Source organism: Opisthocomus hoazin, chromosome 16, assembly GCF_030867145.1.
Source record: "Opisthocomus hoazin isolate bOpiHoa1 chromosome 16, bOpiHoa1.hap1, whole genome shotgun sequence".
Lineage (NCBI taxonomy): Eukaryota > Metazoa > Chordata > Aves > Opisthocomiformes > Opisthocomidae > Opisthocomus > Opisthocomus hoazin.
Window position 1 is genome coordinate 12428892 of NC_134429.1, and position 19877 is coordinate 12448768.

At 40.9% G+C, this 19877-nt stretch overlaps 2 protein-coding genes across 6 annotated transcripts in view; one reads left to right on the top strand and one right to left on the bottom strand.

Moving 5' to 3' along the window:
• The window catches only part of LZIC (leucine zipper and CTNNBIP1 domain containing), a 34995-nt gene extending 32580 nt beyond the window's left edge, over positions 1 to 2415 (bottom strand). Inside the window, exon 1 of the mRNA XM_075437152.1 lies at positions 2329 to 2415. The gene's annotated coding sequence lies outside the window, so the exon portion shown is untranslated. The remainder of the gene's footprint in view (positions 1 to 2328) is intronic.
• A 439-nt stretch (positions 2416 to 2854) lies between these two features.
• The window catches only part of UBE4B (ubiquitination factor E4B), a 42393-nt gene continuing 25370 nt past the window's right edge, over positions 2855 to 19877 (top strand). For 2 of the 5 annotated variants that reach the window (XM_075437665.1, XM_075437666.1), the window contains exons 1-7: positions 2855 to 3051; positions 8955 to 9141; positions 14093 to 14228; positions 14777 to 14864; positions 17547 to 17691; positions 18536 to 18764; positions 19230 to 19637. In XM_075437665.1, the coding sequence (XP_075293780.1) occupies positions 3028 to 3051; positions 8955 to 9141; positions 14093 to 14228; positions 14777 to 14864; positions 17547 to 17691; positions 18536 to 18764; positions 19230 to 19637 (1217 nt within the window). In that variant the 5' untranslated portion in view covers positions 2855 to 3027. Of the gene's footprint in view, positions 3052 to 3084; positions 8782 to 8954; positions 9142 to 14092; positions 14229 to 14776; positions 14865 to 17546; positions 17692 to 18535; positions 18765 to 19229; positions 19638 to 19877 lie in introns of those variants that run through there. The other 3 variants (XM_075437667.1, XM_075437668.1, XM_075437670.1) reach the window with 2 other exon arrangements.

Genomic DNA, 19877 nt, shown 5'->3' on the forward strand with positions numbered 1-19877 from the left:
CACACAGCAACAGCCAGGCAGCCGTCGCTGTTCCACTAGATGGCACCTCTGGAACGCACGGCACCTTGACTGAAATGGGAGAGGTTCCCAGCAGCAGTATTTTAAATGGTAAATATTGCAGATACTCTCAAAGCCCACAGCTTTTAAGCTGTGCACTCCAATAAGATATGCATGAGAAACAACACAGAAAGGCAATGATGACCTTAAGAACTCTCTTAGTACAAAGAGAGATTCCAAATAGAAATCAGAAAAATGCAACCTTGAAAACCTGCATGATGAGAAGAATAATAATTCATTAGAAGTTCTTACTGTTAGATGTATAGAAGAGTTATTATCAGCAGTGACATTACTTTTCTCATTGCTACCTTCCTACTTCAAACTACTGATATGAAAGCAGTTAATGCTATGCAGAACTCGCTTGAGGATACACTGTAACTCTTGAGGATGAGAAGCTATTACAGTGACAAAACTGCTTATCCTAATTTCATTTATATGCTAACCAATTCGCATGCTTTCACAAAATACAAATTAAACATCTTGATATGCAAGGTGAAAAGAGAAAGGAAGCAGTCACATGTTCTGAAAATGGAGAGAAAAGAAAAAAAAAAGACATTAAGATAGCCCATGCCAATAAGATATGCACTTGAACTACAGAACTGAAGGACAAGAACAAAACTCCCAAGAGGTGCACTTGAAAGGTTTTATTCTAAAGTCTTTCAGACCGCTTCAATTCTCTTACACTATTGCTTTGATGGTGAAACTTTTTCATCGACCAACCTCTGAGGTTTTTAGTGCAACTGCTGGCCATGTGTATTAAGATGATTTTAAGGTACACCAGCTGCATGTGAAAGTACTTTATAGACAGGTGAACAGAAATGTATTGCCTTCTGGATTCTACAGTCAAAACAGACAATGGAAAACCAAAACAACTGCCAGGATTCACAGTCTCAAAACACTTTCTCTAATAAAAGTGTAAGGAGTTGTATCACTGAATGTAGTTTGCTATTATTGTTTCTAAAAGTTGGTCTTCGTGACACATTTATACAGACTACTTTTATATGGAGCATGTAACTCTCTTCCCTGACACCATCAGAAGTCTCTTAAGGTTAATATTTTTTACTCAAAAGCTGTTAAGACATAAATTTGTGTGTAGTTCCCTAATAATTTTCTTGCATACTATTCTGTGCAATGACTATATTGTTTAGCATAAGAACAAACCAGCAAGTGAAATCCCATAAAAGCCTGTGCTTGGATTATAGCCCCAACTCCATTGGGGGGGGGGGGGAAAAACCCACAGCAACATGAAACATAATCCCAAGAAGATAAAGAAATACATAATGATGCATCATCTAAAAATCAAAGGTAACAATACGCATATGTTCTACAAAAAGACCGACAATATATGTTGTGATCCAATTATTTGCAAAAGAATTTGTTTTCTATTCTGGGCACCTTGGTTAAGCCATCAAAAACATTGCTTTTCTTCAAACACCTTTAAATCAATAGAGTATGTTAAGGACGATGCATGATGAAACACAAGACTAAATATCCTATCTGCCTCATGCATAAAAAACCTGACTAATTTTATTACTTTATAATTATTTGCAGTGTTTATGGAAATATGTCTTAATTCTACCCCTTGTTCATACAGACCAGTTTGCTTCCATCTTAAGAACATCCTGTTGTCCTCCTTTTATGGGATTCTTTCACTCAACGAGCCAAACCACTCTGCACTTCTCATAGCTGTCTATTAAGATCTTATTATTAGTGACTGTTCATCCACAGGGCAAAAATCTGCTGATGCAACTCCCTTCTTTTGTCCTCTTCTGAAACAGCAACTTCTCAAAATCCTTTTCTATTTCACCTACATGTGTTACAACTGATTGAACAAGCAGAGCTGGAAGAGACCTTCCAACTCCCTTAAAGACAACACAGACTCTGGCTGGTTTGTTCTCCAGCTGGAGTTTCATTTTGAGGGAGAGGGAAAACAAAGAGGAAAAGAAGAGTATCTTTCACAAAAATATCATTTTATGGTATAATGAAACAACTAGGTGCAGAAAAATTTGTGTTTTTACACAAGAAAGGAAAAAAATACCTCAGGCTTAAACCACACTTAGGGCCAAGGCCCAGTACTCACTGGGGGCTTAATGCGTTCGTTTTCCCTTGGTATGTTATAGAGACTGTAGTAATTAGGCAAACAGCCTGTAGAACCTCAGTCAGCGGTCACCGAGAAGTGGGCTAACACCCTGAAAGAGCGCAGCACAGTCGGACCCATTAAAAGGGGAAGACTCCAGCAGCCTAACCCCAGCCTGGACCCGGCGTCCCTACCTGCGGGGCTGCTCCCGCCTCCGGGCGAGCGACGACGCAGCGGGCAGCTCCATCACGCCCACCCTTCTCCTCAGCGCCCCGCGCTCCTCCCGGCCCTCATGGCCGCCTCCCCTCAGCGCCGCCCTCGCGCACGTTGCCATAGCGCGCTCGCGCGCGGGCCGCCCCTTCCGCGCCGCCACGACGAGCCGCCGGGCCCCGCCCCTCCCGCTCGCGCCGCCGCTCCGCGCGCCGCCTCCCGGCGCCGCCATTGGTCGGCGCAGCGCGGGGCCCGGCATGCCCGGTTCCCTCCGCGCCGCCGGGCGGTCTCACGTGATCCCGCCCCAAGATGGCCGCCGCCGCCCTCTTGTTTTGATGAATAATCTCTGCGCGGGGCAGGGGCCGCGGCACGGGCGGGGGCCGAGGCCGAGGGGCGCAGGCGGGCTGGGGCAGCCGGGGGGCGGCTCCGCCTCGGGGCGCGGCGGCAGCTGAGACGCGGGCGGGCGGCAGGGAGCGGGCCGGGGGCGGCGGCGGCGGGGCCGGCTGCCGGCGGGCGAGGCGAGGCGAGGCGAGGCGCGGCGCGGTGCGGCGCGGCCGCCCCAGAGATGCCCTTGTGAGGCGGCCCGGGGGGGGCACAGGCGGCAGGAGAGCGCTTCCTCGGAGCTGCCCCTCGGCGGGGCGGAGGAAGGCGCCCTTCCTCCATTCACCATTAAGAGGAAGGCGATGGAGGAGCTGAGCGCGGACGAGGTGAGGCGGCGGGGGCCCGCGGGGAGGGGGCGGCGGGCTCAGCTGGGGCCCTTCTCCTGACCCTAAGGGGAAGCCGGTGTGCAGGCAGGGCGTTCTGCTTCGCCTCGCGCCCGGTGCTGCCCGGGTGCTGCCCCTGCCCCGCGACCCCCGCCTGGGTCGCTGCTCTCTGCGTTAAGCGCTGGTTCTCTGCTCCCAGCTGCGAGGTGGTCTTTGTCTGGAGGGTGTCTCCTGCCTGCCTGCAGCGCTAGGCGTGCTGTGTGTTTTCTCTCTGTGATTTACAAAAAACCCTACTTCTTAACATAGTAAACCACTTAAAATCTTGCTTCCTCTGTGCTGAGAAGCAAGGGGGGGATGGTCTTGTATTTAATATAATTTTTTCTTGAAACGATTTGAAACAGGCTGGACAGTTTTCCAATGCTTCCTTTGATTTGCTTGGTTTTTTTTTTAATTCAACTCCTTGTTCTTTCACTTAAGAGTTATAGGTGTTGTGGTTGACAAACATCTGACATGGGATGTGAACTGTCCTCTGTACCTTCTAAGCAATGGTGTTGTCTTTTTTTTTTCTTTAATGTGGACTAAGGTCTTCTGTTTTGTTCATATACTGGAGGACTCTCAAATGAATTCTGTCATGGTACTGATCAGGATATAGGGAGTTCCCCACTGTCCCAGTGTAATGCCCAAATCGTGTACAATTTCAGATCTTCCCTCGTCTCTTTAAAATAATATTTTCACATTAAATTGTATTGCATACATAACAAGTGTATTGTATTGGACCAGCTGCAGCATAGGCTCATTGCTGTGCTGTTACTCCGTAGAGGATCAAAAGAAGTTGTTTTTGTTCTGTACTGTATCTTATGGCAAGGATTGTAGAGCAAGGTGGCGGCTGTCGTCACTCAGATTTGTATTCCAGAAAGCTGAGATATTTTTGATTACACTGTACATGATGATTTAGCAATCATACCATGCTGCAGAAGGAACCAGGAGGAAATACTTCGTGCTGTTTACTTGATACAGGTCCTCGTACTCTATGGAAGCATTGAGAAAAGGAGTCCCATGTTGGGGAGCGTGGGCTAGGACGCTACGGTTGTAATTTCTATTGTGAAAAGGGATCTCTAATTTTTATAGATGTATTTCATGAGTACTTTGTGTACATGCGGACATGAGTGTTAAACTGCATCTGATTATGAGGTGTTTTATGATTAATTTCAGAATTATTTAACGTATGTAAGCTTGTTTGTGTCACTGCTTCAGCAAAATACCGACATCATCAAAACCACTGCATCACGGAACTGAGGCTGCAGAAAATGAGTTCTCCAGTAGGGACTCATCTACCTTTTCTGGCAAAATGTTTGTCTTGAGTGACTCAAGTTTTTCCATGTCTTCCTAGTACAGTTCAGCTAGGACCAGAGCTGACTGGTCTTTTAGGTGATTGCTTGAGGCGAATTTAAGATTACATCGTTTTAAGAGAGTTACGCTGTCACTTTCTATTGTTAATGGACACCTTATTGAAAAGTCAGAGCCAAGTCTGTTTTAATATTCCTCCACACCTCCACTTTGCTGTTACTTGACCCAGTGGACCCTGGATCAGAGGTGGGCTAGATGGAAAAATAGCCTTCTAAAATATATTATGGGTTACTTATATCTGATTCAAACTTTTTGTCTGGCAGTGACTGAAGGGGATAAAAAAAACTTAAGTTGAAATTAATTGCAAGCCTCTTGTAGATTAGATTATTTTCTTATATCGAACCATGATTAAGTCTAACTAACAGATTCTAACTTTAAAAGAAGAGAGATGGGTACAATTGATAATGGCTTTGGGATTATAGGATATATTTTAGCTTCAGGAAGAGATTTTCCACTGCTATCAACGGTGTCTCTCACTGAAATTTTCTCAGTGTTTTTTCTGTTAGAGCACTAGAAGTTGTCATTCACTACAGTCCACACAAAAATATTTAGGAGGGGAGAAGATTCCTTTTTAGTGTGTAAATTTTGGCACAAGATGACAATAGGGGCTGCATAGAAAAAAGCAGAATCAAGCCAAATGTGGCAAGCAAGAATGATGTTAACTTAGCGTTTTTTAGCAGTTACGTGATTTTGAGTAGTTCAGAGTAGTGTTTTCTGGGCAGAAAACATGACCAGTGTCACCAGAAAATGAAGCATTTCTTAAACCAATCTTAAACCAATTTAACATGCTCTAATAAATACAAGAAAAATAAAGCTATCTATTCAAATTACCCTTTATTGTACAGATTTGGAACTCTTCTGTGATTTATGAATTAAAAAAAAAATCTGTGGAGTCTCACTACGCAGTTGCCACTAAAGCAGATGTTGATAGAGTTGGTTTTTTTTTTTAACCGAGAGTGTGTGAGCCTGAGGGACCAGTCTTCCTGATTGTATCTGTATTGATCTGCTGCATAATCAAATTATCAGTTAACTGTTGTTAACAGGGTGCTGTTTTCACATTGTTTGTTGTAGTGTGCCCAGCTAACAGTTTGTAGGAAGTCCAGTAAGATAAAAAATGTATTTCTGAAACCTGCTATTCAAAGACATAGTCCAGATGTGTCCAGCAAAACTGTAATAATTAAAAACCAATGTGCTTTTTCCTTTCAATCAATTAGATTTTTTTATTAATATTTTAAACTGTGTATTACTGAGTTGTGCTCTGCAGGGAAGATGGGCATCGTTTGTTGCATAGCTTGTGTAATAATTAGTACCAGATAACTTGTCACTGTTAAGTAATGTAAGGATACACAACAGCTTTGTCATAGGTTACTATTGCAAGTGCTTATTGCAGAAATCAGGGGTTAGGTATTATTGAGGTACCCTAAACTTTGCTAATAAAATATTTAAAAAAAACCAAACAACCCCAGCTATGTGTTTCTGCATGGTAATTCAGGGAGTCACTCAGTCTGAAATAAGAACAGGTCACTTTGAATTCCCACAGCTCTGACACGTGTTGTTTGTGTCACATGAAGGCGACAGGTTGGGGCCTCATTTGTGCCTGGTGTTGTGCAAACAAGCTGCGTCTTCTGAGTCCCCATGTTGTGCCCTGAGCATGAAGCCTATTTCACTTCCCTGGTCTTGATGTTGTTCGGGCTTAAGGCACAAGGGAATTAACTGGACGGAGTGTGTGCACCAGTTCTATGCTGCATTCTCAAACTTCTCTTTCAGCCTGCACCTTTGCCTTTCTAGCATATCATCTTTGTTTCTCCCCTTTTTTTCCTTCTCTTAAACTTTCTAATCTTCAGATCAAATTTCAGATTTCTGTGATAATTTTATGTAAACGTCGAGGAATGTGACAGCTCAGGATATCTAAGAACCAAGTCTTGTCCTTTAACAATCGCTAAATGTACCCTCAGTTGTGAAAGCTGTCTCTTTCGGGGGAAAAAATATTCAGAGTGTATTTATATTTTTATGTTAATTTGTTCAGCAGTAAGGAAGATAAGTATAATTTGCCTATCATTCTTAAAGGGGCATGGAGAAATCTTGTGTTGATTTTAATTGCAATATCTTACCTAAAGGCAGCTCGGTCTCTGTGCAGATTTCTTTGTTCCATGCCCTTTTGAGAATTTTTTTCGGGGCAGGTTGCAGTCTGGGGGATTGGCCCATAAGAAAGATGGGTGGTTGATGAACTAAAGGTGACAGAGGCGAAGTAGAAATTTCGTCTTGGTGTCCTCCTGTTTCAACAGCGATGATTGCAGCTGGTTTTGATGTAACTTTGGTGTTGATTTAGCCTAGCGCTGTAGGTGAAGGAGTGCTGAGTGGCACAAGTGGCCTCAGTTACCTGCTTGAAACTGGGAGATGATTCTGAAACCGGGAGAAGAGAGGCTTTGGGCAAGTCATACCTGGTGAGGGAGATGACCTTGTTTGAGTAATCAACGTTTGACTGTATTTGAGAATAAATTGATAAATATATTGATTAATAGCTATGCTTTTTTATCCTTACATATTTGCTTCCAAACGCTAGACTTGGAACTAGCTAGCGAGAATGAACGTGAGCAGTTGTCAGAAAGCTTCACATCACATTTATTTTTCTGCGCTCTACATAATTAATCTTCATCTCTCTCCCTCAGCCACTTCTGCGTATATGGGCAGTTTGTGTGTGTGTTTGTATTTTTTTTTGTTCCTCCATTCCTGCTTGCCATTCCTTTATCTGAAAAACATGGTTATAGATGAGATGAATGGTAATGAAACAGCTGTTAAAACTTTAATTCAACTGCCTAATTCGAATAGATTTCAATTCAGCTAGGTTGTTTAACTGCTAGTATATTTGGTACAGCTTCGTAAGCTGTGAACACTTCATTTGGATTCAGCAATAGGGAAAACGGATGTGGGGACATGTGGCTGACATTTTCTCTGGTATGCCTCTGTGGGGTGAGGTAGTTCTGTATTTTTTTTCAGATAAACAGCTGAAAAATTAAGATATAAAATACAAGTGGAGAAAAATTAAGATATTTTTAAAAACGTTTGAGAGACCCTAAAGTGTACAGCTTCTACTTATGGTAGAGCTAAAGAATGTATTTGTGCAATAAGCTCCCCTATTTTGCTTGACATGGAGGAGGGATTAAGATATTCTAATCCTAGCCTTTTTTCTGTCGTAAGAACAACCAAAAAAAATTTTAAAAAAGGAATTTATTTCCTAGCTGCCTTCCATGTTCATGTGGTGACACCTGTCATGGAGGGAGATGTAGTTCCAGACACTGTTTTCCCACAGTTTTTGAAGTCTGATTTAGTTTGATCTGTTATTCTTCCTGTTGGAGTAGGTTTCACAGGCCATTAAATGACTGAAGTAATGTAGCATAGGCATTGAGTTGACACAAATCTTTTGTTCACTCCTGTACTTGCTTGGCAGTTCTTTAGGATTATGAGCAGAAATTAAAGCAGATACATTGCATGCGATTCTTAAGTATCATAATAAAAAAAGGGAACAACGTGAGTTGCTTATTTTTGCAGGGAGTGGACACCCTGAAAGATGATGCTTTTATTTTGTGCTGGACCTATTTTGAGCTGAATATATAAGCTTTAGGAACAGATCCTCTCAGGCAGCCTGTGATTATAAATAACTTCTTTTCTGTTTTTCATTTCACTTGAAACACGTACAAATTAAGAGTTTGATAACTTTTATAAGTTTTATTTTGTCCATTTTTTTCTCACGTGTAATATTAGTTATGCAGTCACATGCTACTTTTAATCAATAGATTCATAACAGTTTTCTGAAATCTGATTTTGAAGGTGGATGCTTCTCTGTCTTAGCGAATTGTTTCAGTTCGGTGTGGTGGAATGTCTCTAGGTGATGAGAGGATGTTATTTACTGTCTGACTTCCCAAGGTGCTTCTGTCCAGCAGATGAGTTGCATATTTTTAGTGTTGCAGGTCTGTGTCAGATTCACTGGGACAGCAGTCTTCTTTAATAATTTTCAACTGGATCTTTTTTAGCACGGGTGCTTTTATTAGTATCATGTGGTGTGAATTTAAGGCAAAGGTCATGTTCATATTGTCCCTTTTATCAGATTAATACGGTTTGTTTCATCAAATGCCAAAATAAATGCAGGGGGAGTGTGACAGATTTTGAAATTGCTGAGCAGTAAATGTTAAATTTGCCTTACGCAACCGTTTGAGGGACAAACATGGTACTGTCCAGTGGAAATGGTTTTCCAAGACGGCAAATACGTATTTAAAATCTAAACAAGAAGGGTATTTTAGTATTGTCGCGCAGAACAGAGGAACGGCGGTAAGACTCAGCTCCATTTAGCATGTTATCGAGTAGCATTTCTGTACTGGAAGTCTCGCAGGGGTGAATACCCCTGCTGTGTAGGAGAGCAAGAGGGCAACAAGGGGCTGCCTGTGCATACGTACGTGCCAACGAACTTGTTTATTCGCTGTTGTTTTATTTCCTTTGTGCAGATTCGTCGAAGGCGCCTTGCGCGGTTGGCGGGTGGCCCGTCCTCCCAGCCTTCTACGCCACTGACGTCGCCGCAGAGAGAGACCCCACCGGGACCGCCGGCGGTGGCACCAGCCCCGGGGCCATCCCATAGTCTCGGCCTCAATGTCCATAGCATGACCCCAGCTACCTCTCCAATTGGTGCATCAGGTAGGCTGGCAGCATGTTAGTGACAAAAGTGATTATTTTATGTCTACTCAATGTTACTGTGCAACTCCTTATCTGTAGAACATGAACATGAGGGAGAACTGCTTTACTTTGAGGGTGACGGAGCCCTGGACCAGGCTGCTCAGAGGGGCTGTGGAGTCTCCTGCTCTGGAGATATTCAGAACCTGCCTGGATGCGGTGCTGTGCAGCCTGCTCTGGGTGACCCTGCTTTGGTGGGGGGCTTGGACTAGGTGGTCTCCACAAGCCCTTTCGAACACCTGCCATTCTGTGATTCTGTGAACACTATTACTGGTGTTATTTCTGCTGTTACTAAAAATAATTTTCAGAAAGAAACATTCTAAAATGGTGAATGAAGGTACTTTTGTTTTTGTTTTCCACATAATAAATGGTTAGATTCAGTTGTTTTCCGGGTATTGGTAAACTAATGACATTTAAAATATGGGTTACTAAAGCTTGAAGTTTGCAATTAATATTACAGAATATTACAGAAAAGAAAGCCTATCTGTCAAGGAGACAGGAAAAAACCCTATTCAGTCTTGCAACACAGTTTTTATTGATTGGTTTCTAGGTACATTTTAGCAATCAGTCCCAAGTTCATTTTTTGATCTTTAATTTCTAGCATTTGGCACAATTAAAAATAGTAGGCTGTGACTGCATTGTCAATGTAAGAATAAAGTATTTGCTTTCTCCTTTGTATTACTTGGCCAATTTCACTATTTACTGGAGTAAATACAAGCAGGATATTTACGAATAGTATTTATTGCAGAAGAGATGAGTAATGCCTCATAAGCACGGAAAGTGGAGGGTTGCTCTGTAGAGAAGTGAAGACAGTATTCTTATGTGTAATATCACTTTTGACCTAAAAGAGTAAATAATGATCTTGATTTCAAGTTGGATATCTTGGAAATCAAAACAAATTGGCATGTTTTCTAGTATTGCGATCTTTATCTGAAAACTTAAATTGTTTTGCGTGTTGTGTTACAAAGCAGAGGTTCACAAAACTAATCTCAGAACAAATGTCAAGGTTGTTTTAAACAGATTTTCAATATGATTTCTAAGTATTTGATGGAAATAATGTTTTTTTCAAATGCTTCTTGATAAGCATGCAGAATTCTTTATCTGTACCTATTTTCTTTCTGAAATTTTGCGTTTTTCCCTTTGGCAAGTACAGTAACTTACAAGCTTAAATCTTGTAATTTAATTACAGTGCTGTTCTGAAATACCTAGAAGTGACTCTTTCCTGCTTATTTTGTTGCCTTGTATCCAAAGCAGGACAGAGAAAAAGCTATCAAAAGCATTTCCAGTGAACAGCTCATTGCAGATGGAATTTAACACTGTGTATTGTCCTCATGATTATAGACAGCAACTCAGAAGCAAAGGTGACTTTTTTTAAGAACAGTACAGAGTTCACTTGCTGTGTTCATGTGACTATTTCAATGCATCTTAGGTTAGGCTCTTGCTGAAAGGAGTATTTCTCACTGCCTCTCCCTCCGCTGTCCGTAGCAACTGTGTGGTAAGGTGGATCATGGACTTAATCCAGGAGAAAGCTAACCTAGAAAAAATGAATGGTTAGTTCTCAAATGGATGAGGTCCTGACCTATCTTACTGCACAACTGTATAAACGACAATGCCAGCAGAGCAGGAGGTGTGGAAACACGTCCCCGAAGGTAGAAATGTGCGTGTACCGGCAGGCAGGTTTGTCATGGTTTGAAGTGGTCGGGTGGCTAAGACCTTAGAAACTCTGTCTGCCCTGAACACTACCTAATTATACAGATTAGATTGTTTGATGACCAGATACAGAAGTTACCTGGTCAGTATAGTGTTTGCTTCCTACAGCGCCATTCAGTGCAGCAATTTAATAATGTGTGTGTTTTTCAGACCAGGGTAAGAGATACGGTCAAATTGGGGAGTAGATCAGGAAAAAATGTTCACGACTGATTATCTGCTGTATTTATTTAGCATAAATGAAGACTCAGCTAATGCTGTGTGGTTTGCAGGTGTTCCTTTGAGCAGTAGACTAAAATGACTGCAGAGGATTTTAATTCATTTGGACATACAGAGAGCAGCCCCAGCTGAATAGTGTCCTTGTAAGCATCCGTTTTTATAAGAAGTTGTGTGTCATGGTGAGATCAGACTTGCACATCAATTTCATGGAAAATATGACCATAATTTTGTATGTGTTTTAAAAATATTTTTGAAAGACTAAATACAGTGCATCAATGACAGCCATGCATACTAGGTGTGTGGTCTTCATAATTTTTGCATGTCTCTGTATGCTGGTGTGTTTCTTTTCTTTTCTTTTTTTTTTTTCTTTTTTTTTTAAGGAAAACCATAACTTGGTGTCAGGTATTTTATTGTATACCCAATCCAGCAAAGTACAGAAGCAAGTGTTGTGAAAAGGTGGTGGGTAGAACAGTTTGTTTGAAGAAGCCTGTTAATGAGTGCTGCAGTATAACTGTTAAAGTCCATTTTCCTGGCAGTGGGAGTAAGACCTCAGGGGAAGGCAGAACGATGCATTTCTTCACCCTGGTAAGCCATGTTTGCTCTAGTCTCTGCATCCACTGACTTAGCTAGCTTTTTGTTTTGGAAGAGGGAAGAGGAAGGGAGAGGAAGGACTCAAGGAAGACGGCTGCCTTATAGTTGGTGATGTACTGTAGGAAGACAAGGCTGTAAATGAGATGTCTTAAATCAGCGGTGTGCTGGAATACCTGCTAAAGTCAGCCTTCCACTGCCATGGGCAGCGTTTTTCTGCTGGGTGTTGTCTCTAGGGAAACTACATCATTGCTTTTGAAAGTTGCTTTTATTTCACCTGATTGACCTGAGCGACTTTGCTCAGTTCTGACACTATACCTGGTGGTTCTGTGTCCTTGGTTTTGTGGAGAATCTGTACTAGGCTTTGGGTCTGTGCATTGTGCAAGGACTTCCAGTGTCAAAGCTGTAATATGCATCACCAAAATTCCAGGACTGGAGGAAATAGCCATTTAGAACAGAAATTGAGTTTTTCTTGACATTTTCCTGCTTCCTGGGTGAAATCTTTTGCAGACATTCAATGCTGGCAAATAGGTGGTTAGGTGAAATCTAACTTTTCTTGGAGGATCTTGGTTCGTATCTTTATTCTGCTTTTCACACTGAAAACCTAATGGGCTAAAGAATGTTGTCTGAACGTTGTTTATGAATGAATGGTAATACACAGCTACAGCCCTAAAATTGCTAAGCAAAGCATAGAAGCTTTGAACCAAACTGAGTGAAATTGACATTTAGCGAGTATTTTGTGATAGGTATAAGTTACATATGCATATCTCCCTGATATACCTTAGAGTGCTTTTACATGTCTTCAGTTACAGAGCATAGGTGTCTGGACGATCTGCTTGTTAAATTCTTTTCTGAATACCAATGCAGATTAATTTTTACCTCGCATGTCTTTTCCACTTTTTATTTGAAGATCTGAGTGTTTTCTGGGTACTGACTAATACCCAATCTAAGAAGTTTTATATATACTGGTTTTGTACCTGGGGGAGTAAAACAAGAGTTTCCAAGCGACAGAGTGAAGCAACTTTTCCTACCTCCTATGCTGAATATCTAGTTGCTCTTCCGCAAACTGCCTTCTAAATGGGATATTTGTGCCTTCTGCACTTTTATTCCTGTAAAATTAATTGTTTCAAGACCTAGAAAAGCTTTGGGAAGGGTGCTCGAAAGCATCAGCTTGTGTCAAAGAGCAGAGTCCTGATTTGTTCTGTGTTGCTGCCCACACTGTTAATTTCGGAATGTGTTGCTGCTTTAAGTGCGGGACAAGTTTGCGCTTTTCAGTAGTAACACTGAAACGCAGCCAGTGCTGGAATTTAAAAATAGGTTGTCAATCTGGTTTTACACTTCTCACCTGAAACCTAATACTATATGGGGAATGTCTTGTAAACTTCAGGCGAAAGAACCCAAAGGAGTGAAATTCACTGCTGCTTTCTTTTTAAACAGACAGGTGAATAATACCTTTTTTCTGCTCCTTCAAGGAGTCCGTTTACTGATATGCAAATACCTGATATTGATAAAACTACAGTTGCAGCTCGCAGTTAATGCTAGTTTATTATAAATCATAACTTCAAACAGTGTCGCTAGGCACAAATTTTAGGAATAGGCTACACTTAAGAGCCCTCTCTATTTAGATGTTTGTAGGTCTCATTCAACTTCCATTGTTATTGAATGCAGGGCGTTTTCTGGATTATTTGTAATTATGCATATAACTGTCTTCCTACCATGCTAGTATCGAACACTTGCCTGAAGGACACTTCATTGCAGAGTGAATCCATCTGTTCATGTCCTGACGCTCATCAGCCATGCTCCAAAGCCATTGTATTGTTTATAGTTGCTGGTGTTGTGCTTAGTGCATGTTGTTAGGACTCCTTGGGTGCTTATTTCATTCTAGTGGAGAAGAAAAGTAATTATAATTTCCCAGTAAATTGTGGGAAGTTTTGTGGGAACACTGTCAGAACTCACATAATTTTTATTCTGTGTCCTCACCCAGGTTAACTCCATTGTAATGACCCAGTGTGAAGTTCGATTCTTATAGGACTGACTTTAGAGGGGCTTTGACAAAGTCTTAAGGCAGTATACAGAGCAATCGTATAGGAGATCAGTTTGCCAGTGCTGCTTTTTTGTTGTGGGAGTGAATCTCTCTCAACACTTCATGGATGCAAATTTAATTTTGTTCTCTGTGTTGTAATGCAGGTAAGCATTCCTATATTGCTGCTGCAAGGGGAGGTAGAAAATATGATTATCTGTAGTGAAATGTGAATATTATTGACATTTATTTCCTAATGCATTACTAAGAATGCTTAAGAGCTGGACTGAAAACCAGTATTTCCTCTGCTTTTCCATCCAGATAACTGTGTAGTGCCTTCTCGTCTCTGTAGTAGTAATCTTGGTGGTGCCTTTTCTCTAGGAGTAGCCCACCGAAGCCAGAGCAGCGAAGGAGTGAGTTCACTCAGCAGTTCTCCATCTAACAGCCTTGAAACACAATCTCAGTCTCTCTCTCGGTCTCAGAGCATGGATATTGATAGTGTCTCCTGTGAGAAAAGGTAAAAACTGCAGCTTGTATAAGCCAGCAAATACTGCACAGTGTTAATCATCAAAACCACTTACACAGGAAAATATTCTGCCATTTCTCACTTCCAGCAGTGTTAATGCAATGGGGTTAAATGCTTAAAATGACACACTGTTTAGACCCCTGTAATGCTTTTTCTAATCCAGTTTTAATGGGAATTCCTGACCTAAAGTGACAGAAGACAAAGCATTATCTGAGACATTAAGCGATGAGCATGTCTGGTGGGGACAATTCAGCTACTCTATTTAAAAAGGGAAAGATTATGGGCTGTGACAGTTGGGTAGTTTATATTGCCTGCTGAAGAAATTTAGTATTGTGTTTTTTGAATTCAAAAGAAGTGTAATATGAGAAGCATGTATCCACTAGTGATTTAAATTGCTGTTTGTACATATGGCTGTTGCTGTTGCTTTGTTTTTTCTCTGCTGCTTCTGCTTAAGGTGACACTCTTTCAGTCAGTATCTTAGAGGACTGTCTGTGGCTTTCTACAAGTTAATGGGCTGCTTCTCTTGTTTGCACTTGCAGTATGTCCCAGGTAGATGTGGATTCAGGAATTGAAAACATGGAGGTCGATGAGAATGATCGCAGAGAGAAAAGGAGTCTGACGGATAAGGTTAGTAGTCTGTTTCATGTTGGCTGTTCTCTTCCACCCTACAGATGTCTGTTACTGCAACATCAAACTTCAGGATTTCATTGGAGAACCTGTTCAGATTATGCAATTTGGAGATAACAGTGCTGGTTTTGGTGTAACATATGTTTCTGTTAGGTAAAAAGTGAAATTTATTTTATGAAGACTTCACCTCTGACTTGGTATATTCTGCCTTTGCTTACGCTGTTGTGTTTTCCCTTGCTGACATAGCGATACATGGCTGCAGCTTTGCAATCTGTAATATTCCTGGGGCTTGTCTTGCGTTCTCTTCTTTGTCAAAAGGGACAACGTTGGTTTTCAGAGAAATTTTTTTACCGGACCTGTGTGTGGTAAGTTTCCAAGTAATGGAATAGAAACAGGAAGAAAGGATTTAGGATGGAGGAGTGATACAGTGAGTTCAGTCATCTCCGTGTTTTGAATACGTGCTTGAAGAGGATGGAACTAGCACTCATGTCATCTGCGAACAATTTCTTCACTGTGTTTACTCATTAAAATTTGTGGGAAGGAAAAAAAAGTTAAAATTTCCAATGTCAAGCTGCATTTTGATTGTCGCAGATTATTTTATGAATTATATTTGAAAATTGAAGAAAGTGTTTTTGTCATACATTCTACAGCTAAGTGACCTTTCAATGCCCAGATCTATTTTTTTAATACGTAGTACGCCTGAAGAAATACTTCTGAAGATAGTTCTGAAGATTGTTGCAGTTTATTTGTGTAGCATTTAGAGCTCTAATAACAAAGTACTTCTTCAAATGTTATGTATGCTGAAGTAATGCTGTCATAAGATTTTCTTCTTAATGATATTACAAGAAATTAAAGAAGAATATTTACCTGTCAAGGTTTAGACAGGCGATAGAAACTTTTAAAGTAGAAAAGGCAAGCAAGCAAGTACAAAGCTCTAATTCACTCCTAAAATCCTCCTCTTTGTCATTTGATTTTAAGGCCCATGTGAAAGAAAGCCATAAAGAAATGGGACATCAGTGTAGTGGAGAGAAGTTTCTACAACAATTCTTGCAGTGCTCATTAGATGTCTTTGTTTATTCCTGTACTGTCAGTAATAAGGTCAGTTGGTAAAGTCTGGCTTAAAGCCATGTAGCAACAACCCTGCTGCAGAGTCCTTTCCAGTCAATTCCTAGCTGCAGATCAGGCAGTCGGACAGCTTGCATTGTACTACTGTGAATAGCTTGGAATCAAGGACAGTCTCGAAGGGGCGGGAGGGAGCAGTGGAAAGTAAAATAAAGCTTTGCAAACTTGGTGCAATTCCTCTTACTTACTTGGAGATACCAAAAAGTTAAGTGGATAGGAGACAGCATATCCTCATGTGAGCAAAAAATTTGCTTGCCTGGTTGTCTGCACTGGAAATGACGTTAAGAATAAAGCCTTCTTTGCAGAAATAGGCAGGAGAAGTAGAAGTACTTGAAAACAGTAGAATACTAGCTGAGTGATTAAGTCAATAAAAAGGTGTTAATGTACCAAAATTTATGGTTTGAGGGAAAGCTTTTGAAAAGGGTACAGTGCTGGTAGGTGCTGGAAAACTCCCATAAATCCAGGCTTACCTGGTGGCCATTATGTGGTCTCAAAGGAAAAAAGGGAGCTTTTATTGGCAACCGTGTTTTTTTCAGTCTGTATTTTGTTCTTCCCCATTGACTTATTTTTTCTGAAAGAGAGAGTATTACCATCTCAAGAAGTGTGATACATAGGAGCACTTGTATTAGTCAAATATCAGAATTTTTTTTTTTTGTCTAGCAACTCTGCTACAACTCTCACAGGAGAACTCTTGCAGGAAAATAGCGTTGAGCAGCCTATGCAACTGAATCATCTGTTTTGTGCAGTATGTTACTTTCACAGTGTTGGTAGAAGAGTGCAGGGAGGGACGGAGTTATGTTCCTGGCTTGTCATGTATGTTTTGGAAACGCTTTAAAATGCTCTCCTCACGTTGCAGGGGTAATTACTTGAGTTTTATTTTTTTGTATTCCATCATTTTTTTTCAGGTGCACACTCAAAACTGCCTTAGGATTGCAAGAACCCTCCCATTTAATCTTTGCTAGCCATTATATATAGTAGCATTCCTTTTAGAGACCCTAGTTTTTCAATTATAGCACAGTTTACATGGTCTTCCTTTTCTGGAAGAAAGGGGAATGAGGCAAATTCTTGAGTTTTTTGTCCTGTCCTGCCTTGATTCAAGTGAAAGATGTCTTTATCTTGGGCAAAGGTTTGACAGCAGGAGAGACTTGGGGAAACCCACTTCTTCCTGTGCTTTAATTTTTACAAGAAACTCTCAAAATACCTGTGCATAATAAAAATTTGAATCCCCAATTAATTCCTTAAAGCAGACATCATGGGCGTCTTGGTTAAATTAGTATACTGTTTTCTACTATGTTTGGGGAATTTACTTCCTACTGGTTTTATGTATTTCTGCTAAATCTTTTCTGCATCTCTTGTGTGTTTCTTCAGAGTTTTTTTCCAAATAAATTTTGACAAATATGTCTATATTTCTTCATAAGTATACAAAATCTGCCATTAAGAGTTAGTCTAAAGCTGTTTGAAGAAGATCTGCATCTGATAAAATTGTAACTTGACTAATACAATTGCAAATAAATTGATTCTCTTTTTTTTTTTTATTCCCCCCCCTCCCTCCCAACCAAGGAACCTCTGTCTGGGTCTGAAGTATCTGAGGAGCAAGCTTTACAGCTGGTCTGTAAGATCTTCAGAGTCTCCTGGAAGGACCGAGACAGAGATGTTATCTTCCTGAATTCACTCTCTGCTCAGTTTAAGCAGAACCCAAAGGAAGGTAGGAATCTGAACTGTTACCGTTCTTATGGATTGTTTCAGTTGAGTTGCACGTTCCCTACTGTTATTTTTAGCTGCTTCTCTCATTGCTACAATGCTGGAGCCACCTTCTTCTGGTCTTCGCTTGATTTCAGCATCTGCTGTCAGCAGATGTAGCAGTAAATGGAATCCCCTAAAATGTGGGATTGATTGGTCATAGCTCCTGTTACAGTCAGTTGCTGTGTGCTCATCGGTTCTGTTTTCTCTTGTCAAACTAGGGTGGTGATATGGCAGTGTTGCTGTTTGTTTGGTTTTTTTTTTTTTTTTCCCCAAAACCTTTTATTGACTTAATGAGTTTTCTTGCATCATAATAGACATTTAGCAGTTAATTTGATAAGTTAAAAATTCATGATTATGTAACAAATTATATTTTATGTATCAGCTATAAGATATGACCAAACTCAAAGTTGTTAGCTTATGTGTAGGCATGTGTGGGGTGTATGTGCGTGTTTTTTTCCTTTCTTTATGACACAACTTGCCCAACTGAACAGCAGGGTGGGAAAATACGAGAGGGACAGACAAGAACTTCAGTAATCAACAATAACAACATTAGGTTGTCTATGAACTTTTGTACTTTCCATAAAAGTTGTATTTTAGTATAGTTCTAATTTCAGAACCTAGTTAATATAGACAGTGATAGTTATAGATGTAAGTATCAGTCTGTTTTAGCCAAAAGTAGCACTTAATTCATAGAAGTCAATTATTGTCCTTCTTAGTTGAAATCTCTACTAATGTTTACATCTCTGATTAATGTGTAGGTGAAGACAGTAGATGAGGGTAGTAACTTCTTCTTTTATTCTTAACAGTGTTTTCAGATTTTAAGGACTTGATCGGGCAGATTTTGATGGAAGTACTGATGATGTCCACCCAATCAAGGGATGAAAACCCATTTGCTAGCCTGACAGCCACATCGCAACCAATTGCTGCACCTGCCCGGTCTCCTGATAGAAGCCTGATTTTAAACATGGGCTCTAACCCAGGAAGCAGCCCTATGTTCTGTAACGTGGGCTCCTTTGGTTCAAGCTCATTATCCAGGTGACTTCTGATTATAACTGAATACTGATTTCACTTGAATATTGATTTGTAGACTAGAAGAGACTGAGGGGCATAGAAATCTCCCAAGAGCAAGAAACAGAATAGATTTTTAAAGTTCCTCATTCTTTTTCGTGTTAATTTCCCTCCATTTCACCATTTTTGAGTACCTTGCCATGGCTAGAGGTGTATTTGATAGGTTAAAGCCGTGTAGCTGGTTCCTTCTGAGAAGTGTTTCTAGCTTGCGTCAGTGAAGGCTATGACTCTTACCTTAAACGTGTGTAGATTGTGACATGGTTTTATTCAACATTAGTAAAAAGGAATAATGTGTGTGAGGTGCAGAATTATTGCTGGAGAGTCATCAGAAGGGCAAGGGCTTCTCTTGCTCATTTTATCTTTTTCGCCCTTTTTCTGCATATCCTAAATCGTTGCTTTTTTTTTTTTCTTTTTCCCCTGTAACTGGTTTAGTCTCTATGGGACTAGTCCAGCTCCTACTACCAATTTCACAAGCTATGTACCAATGACTGGTTCATCTCTTACCCCACCAGCCAGTTCAGTTGCCACCACATCTGTGCCTTCCATCACTGTCAGCTCTCACCTCACGGCAACAAGCTCTTCTTGGATGCCGCCTTCCTCTCCGAGGTACCGGCCATACACTGTTGCCCATTCTGGAGGCTTTTCAGCTTCTTCCATCCCGCGTTCCTTGAATATTTCCATCCCATCTAGTTCACCAAGTCCTCCAGCCGTGGCTGCTAGCCCTCCAGCCATGCCAGTCATCGCATCCAGACAGAGACCCGCAGCAATGGGTCCACCTTTGTTTACTGCTTCACCCAGTATGTTGCGCAGGCGTTCTTTACAGAACAGGATTCCTTCTAGGTATTTCACAAGAACGAGAGTTTGTTTAATGTGTGCCGTGCAGGGTGTGGCATAATCATGCAATTTGGAAGAACTTATGTTTGTGCTGAGCTCACCCTACTGACCCTGAGTTGATTTCTGCGTTTTGGTTTGTGCTAATATGTTGACTTGCTAACAACCTGTCTTTGCCAAAATGTTAAACCTACTTCTGCAAACACTTGAGGTGTAATGTAGTTACTTTAAAGGTAGCAATATGGTTTT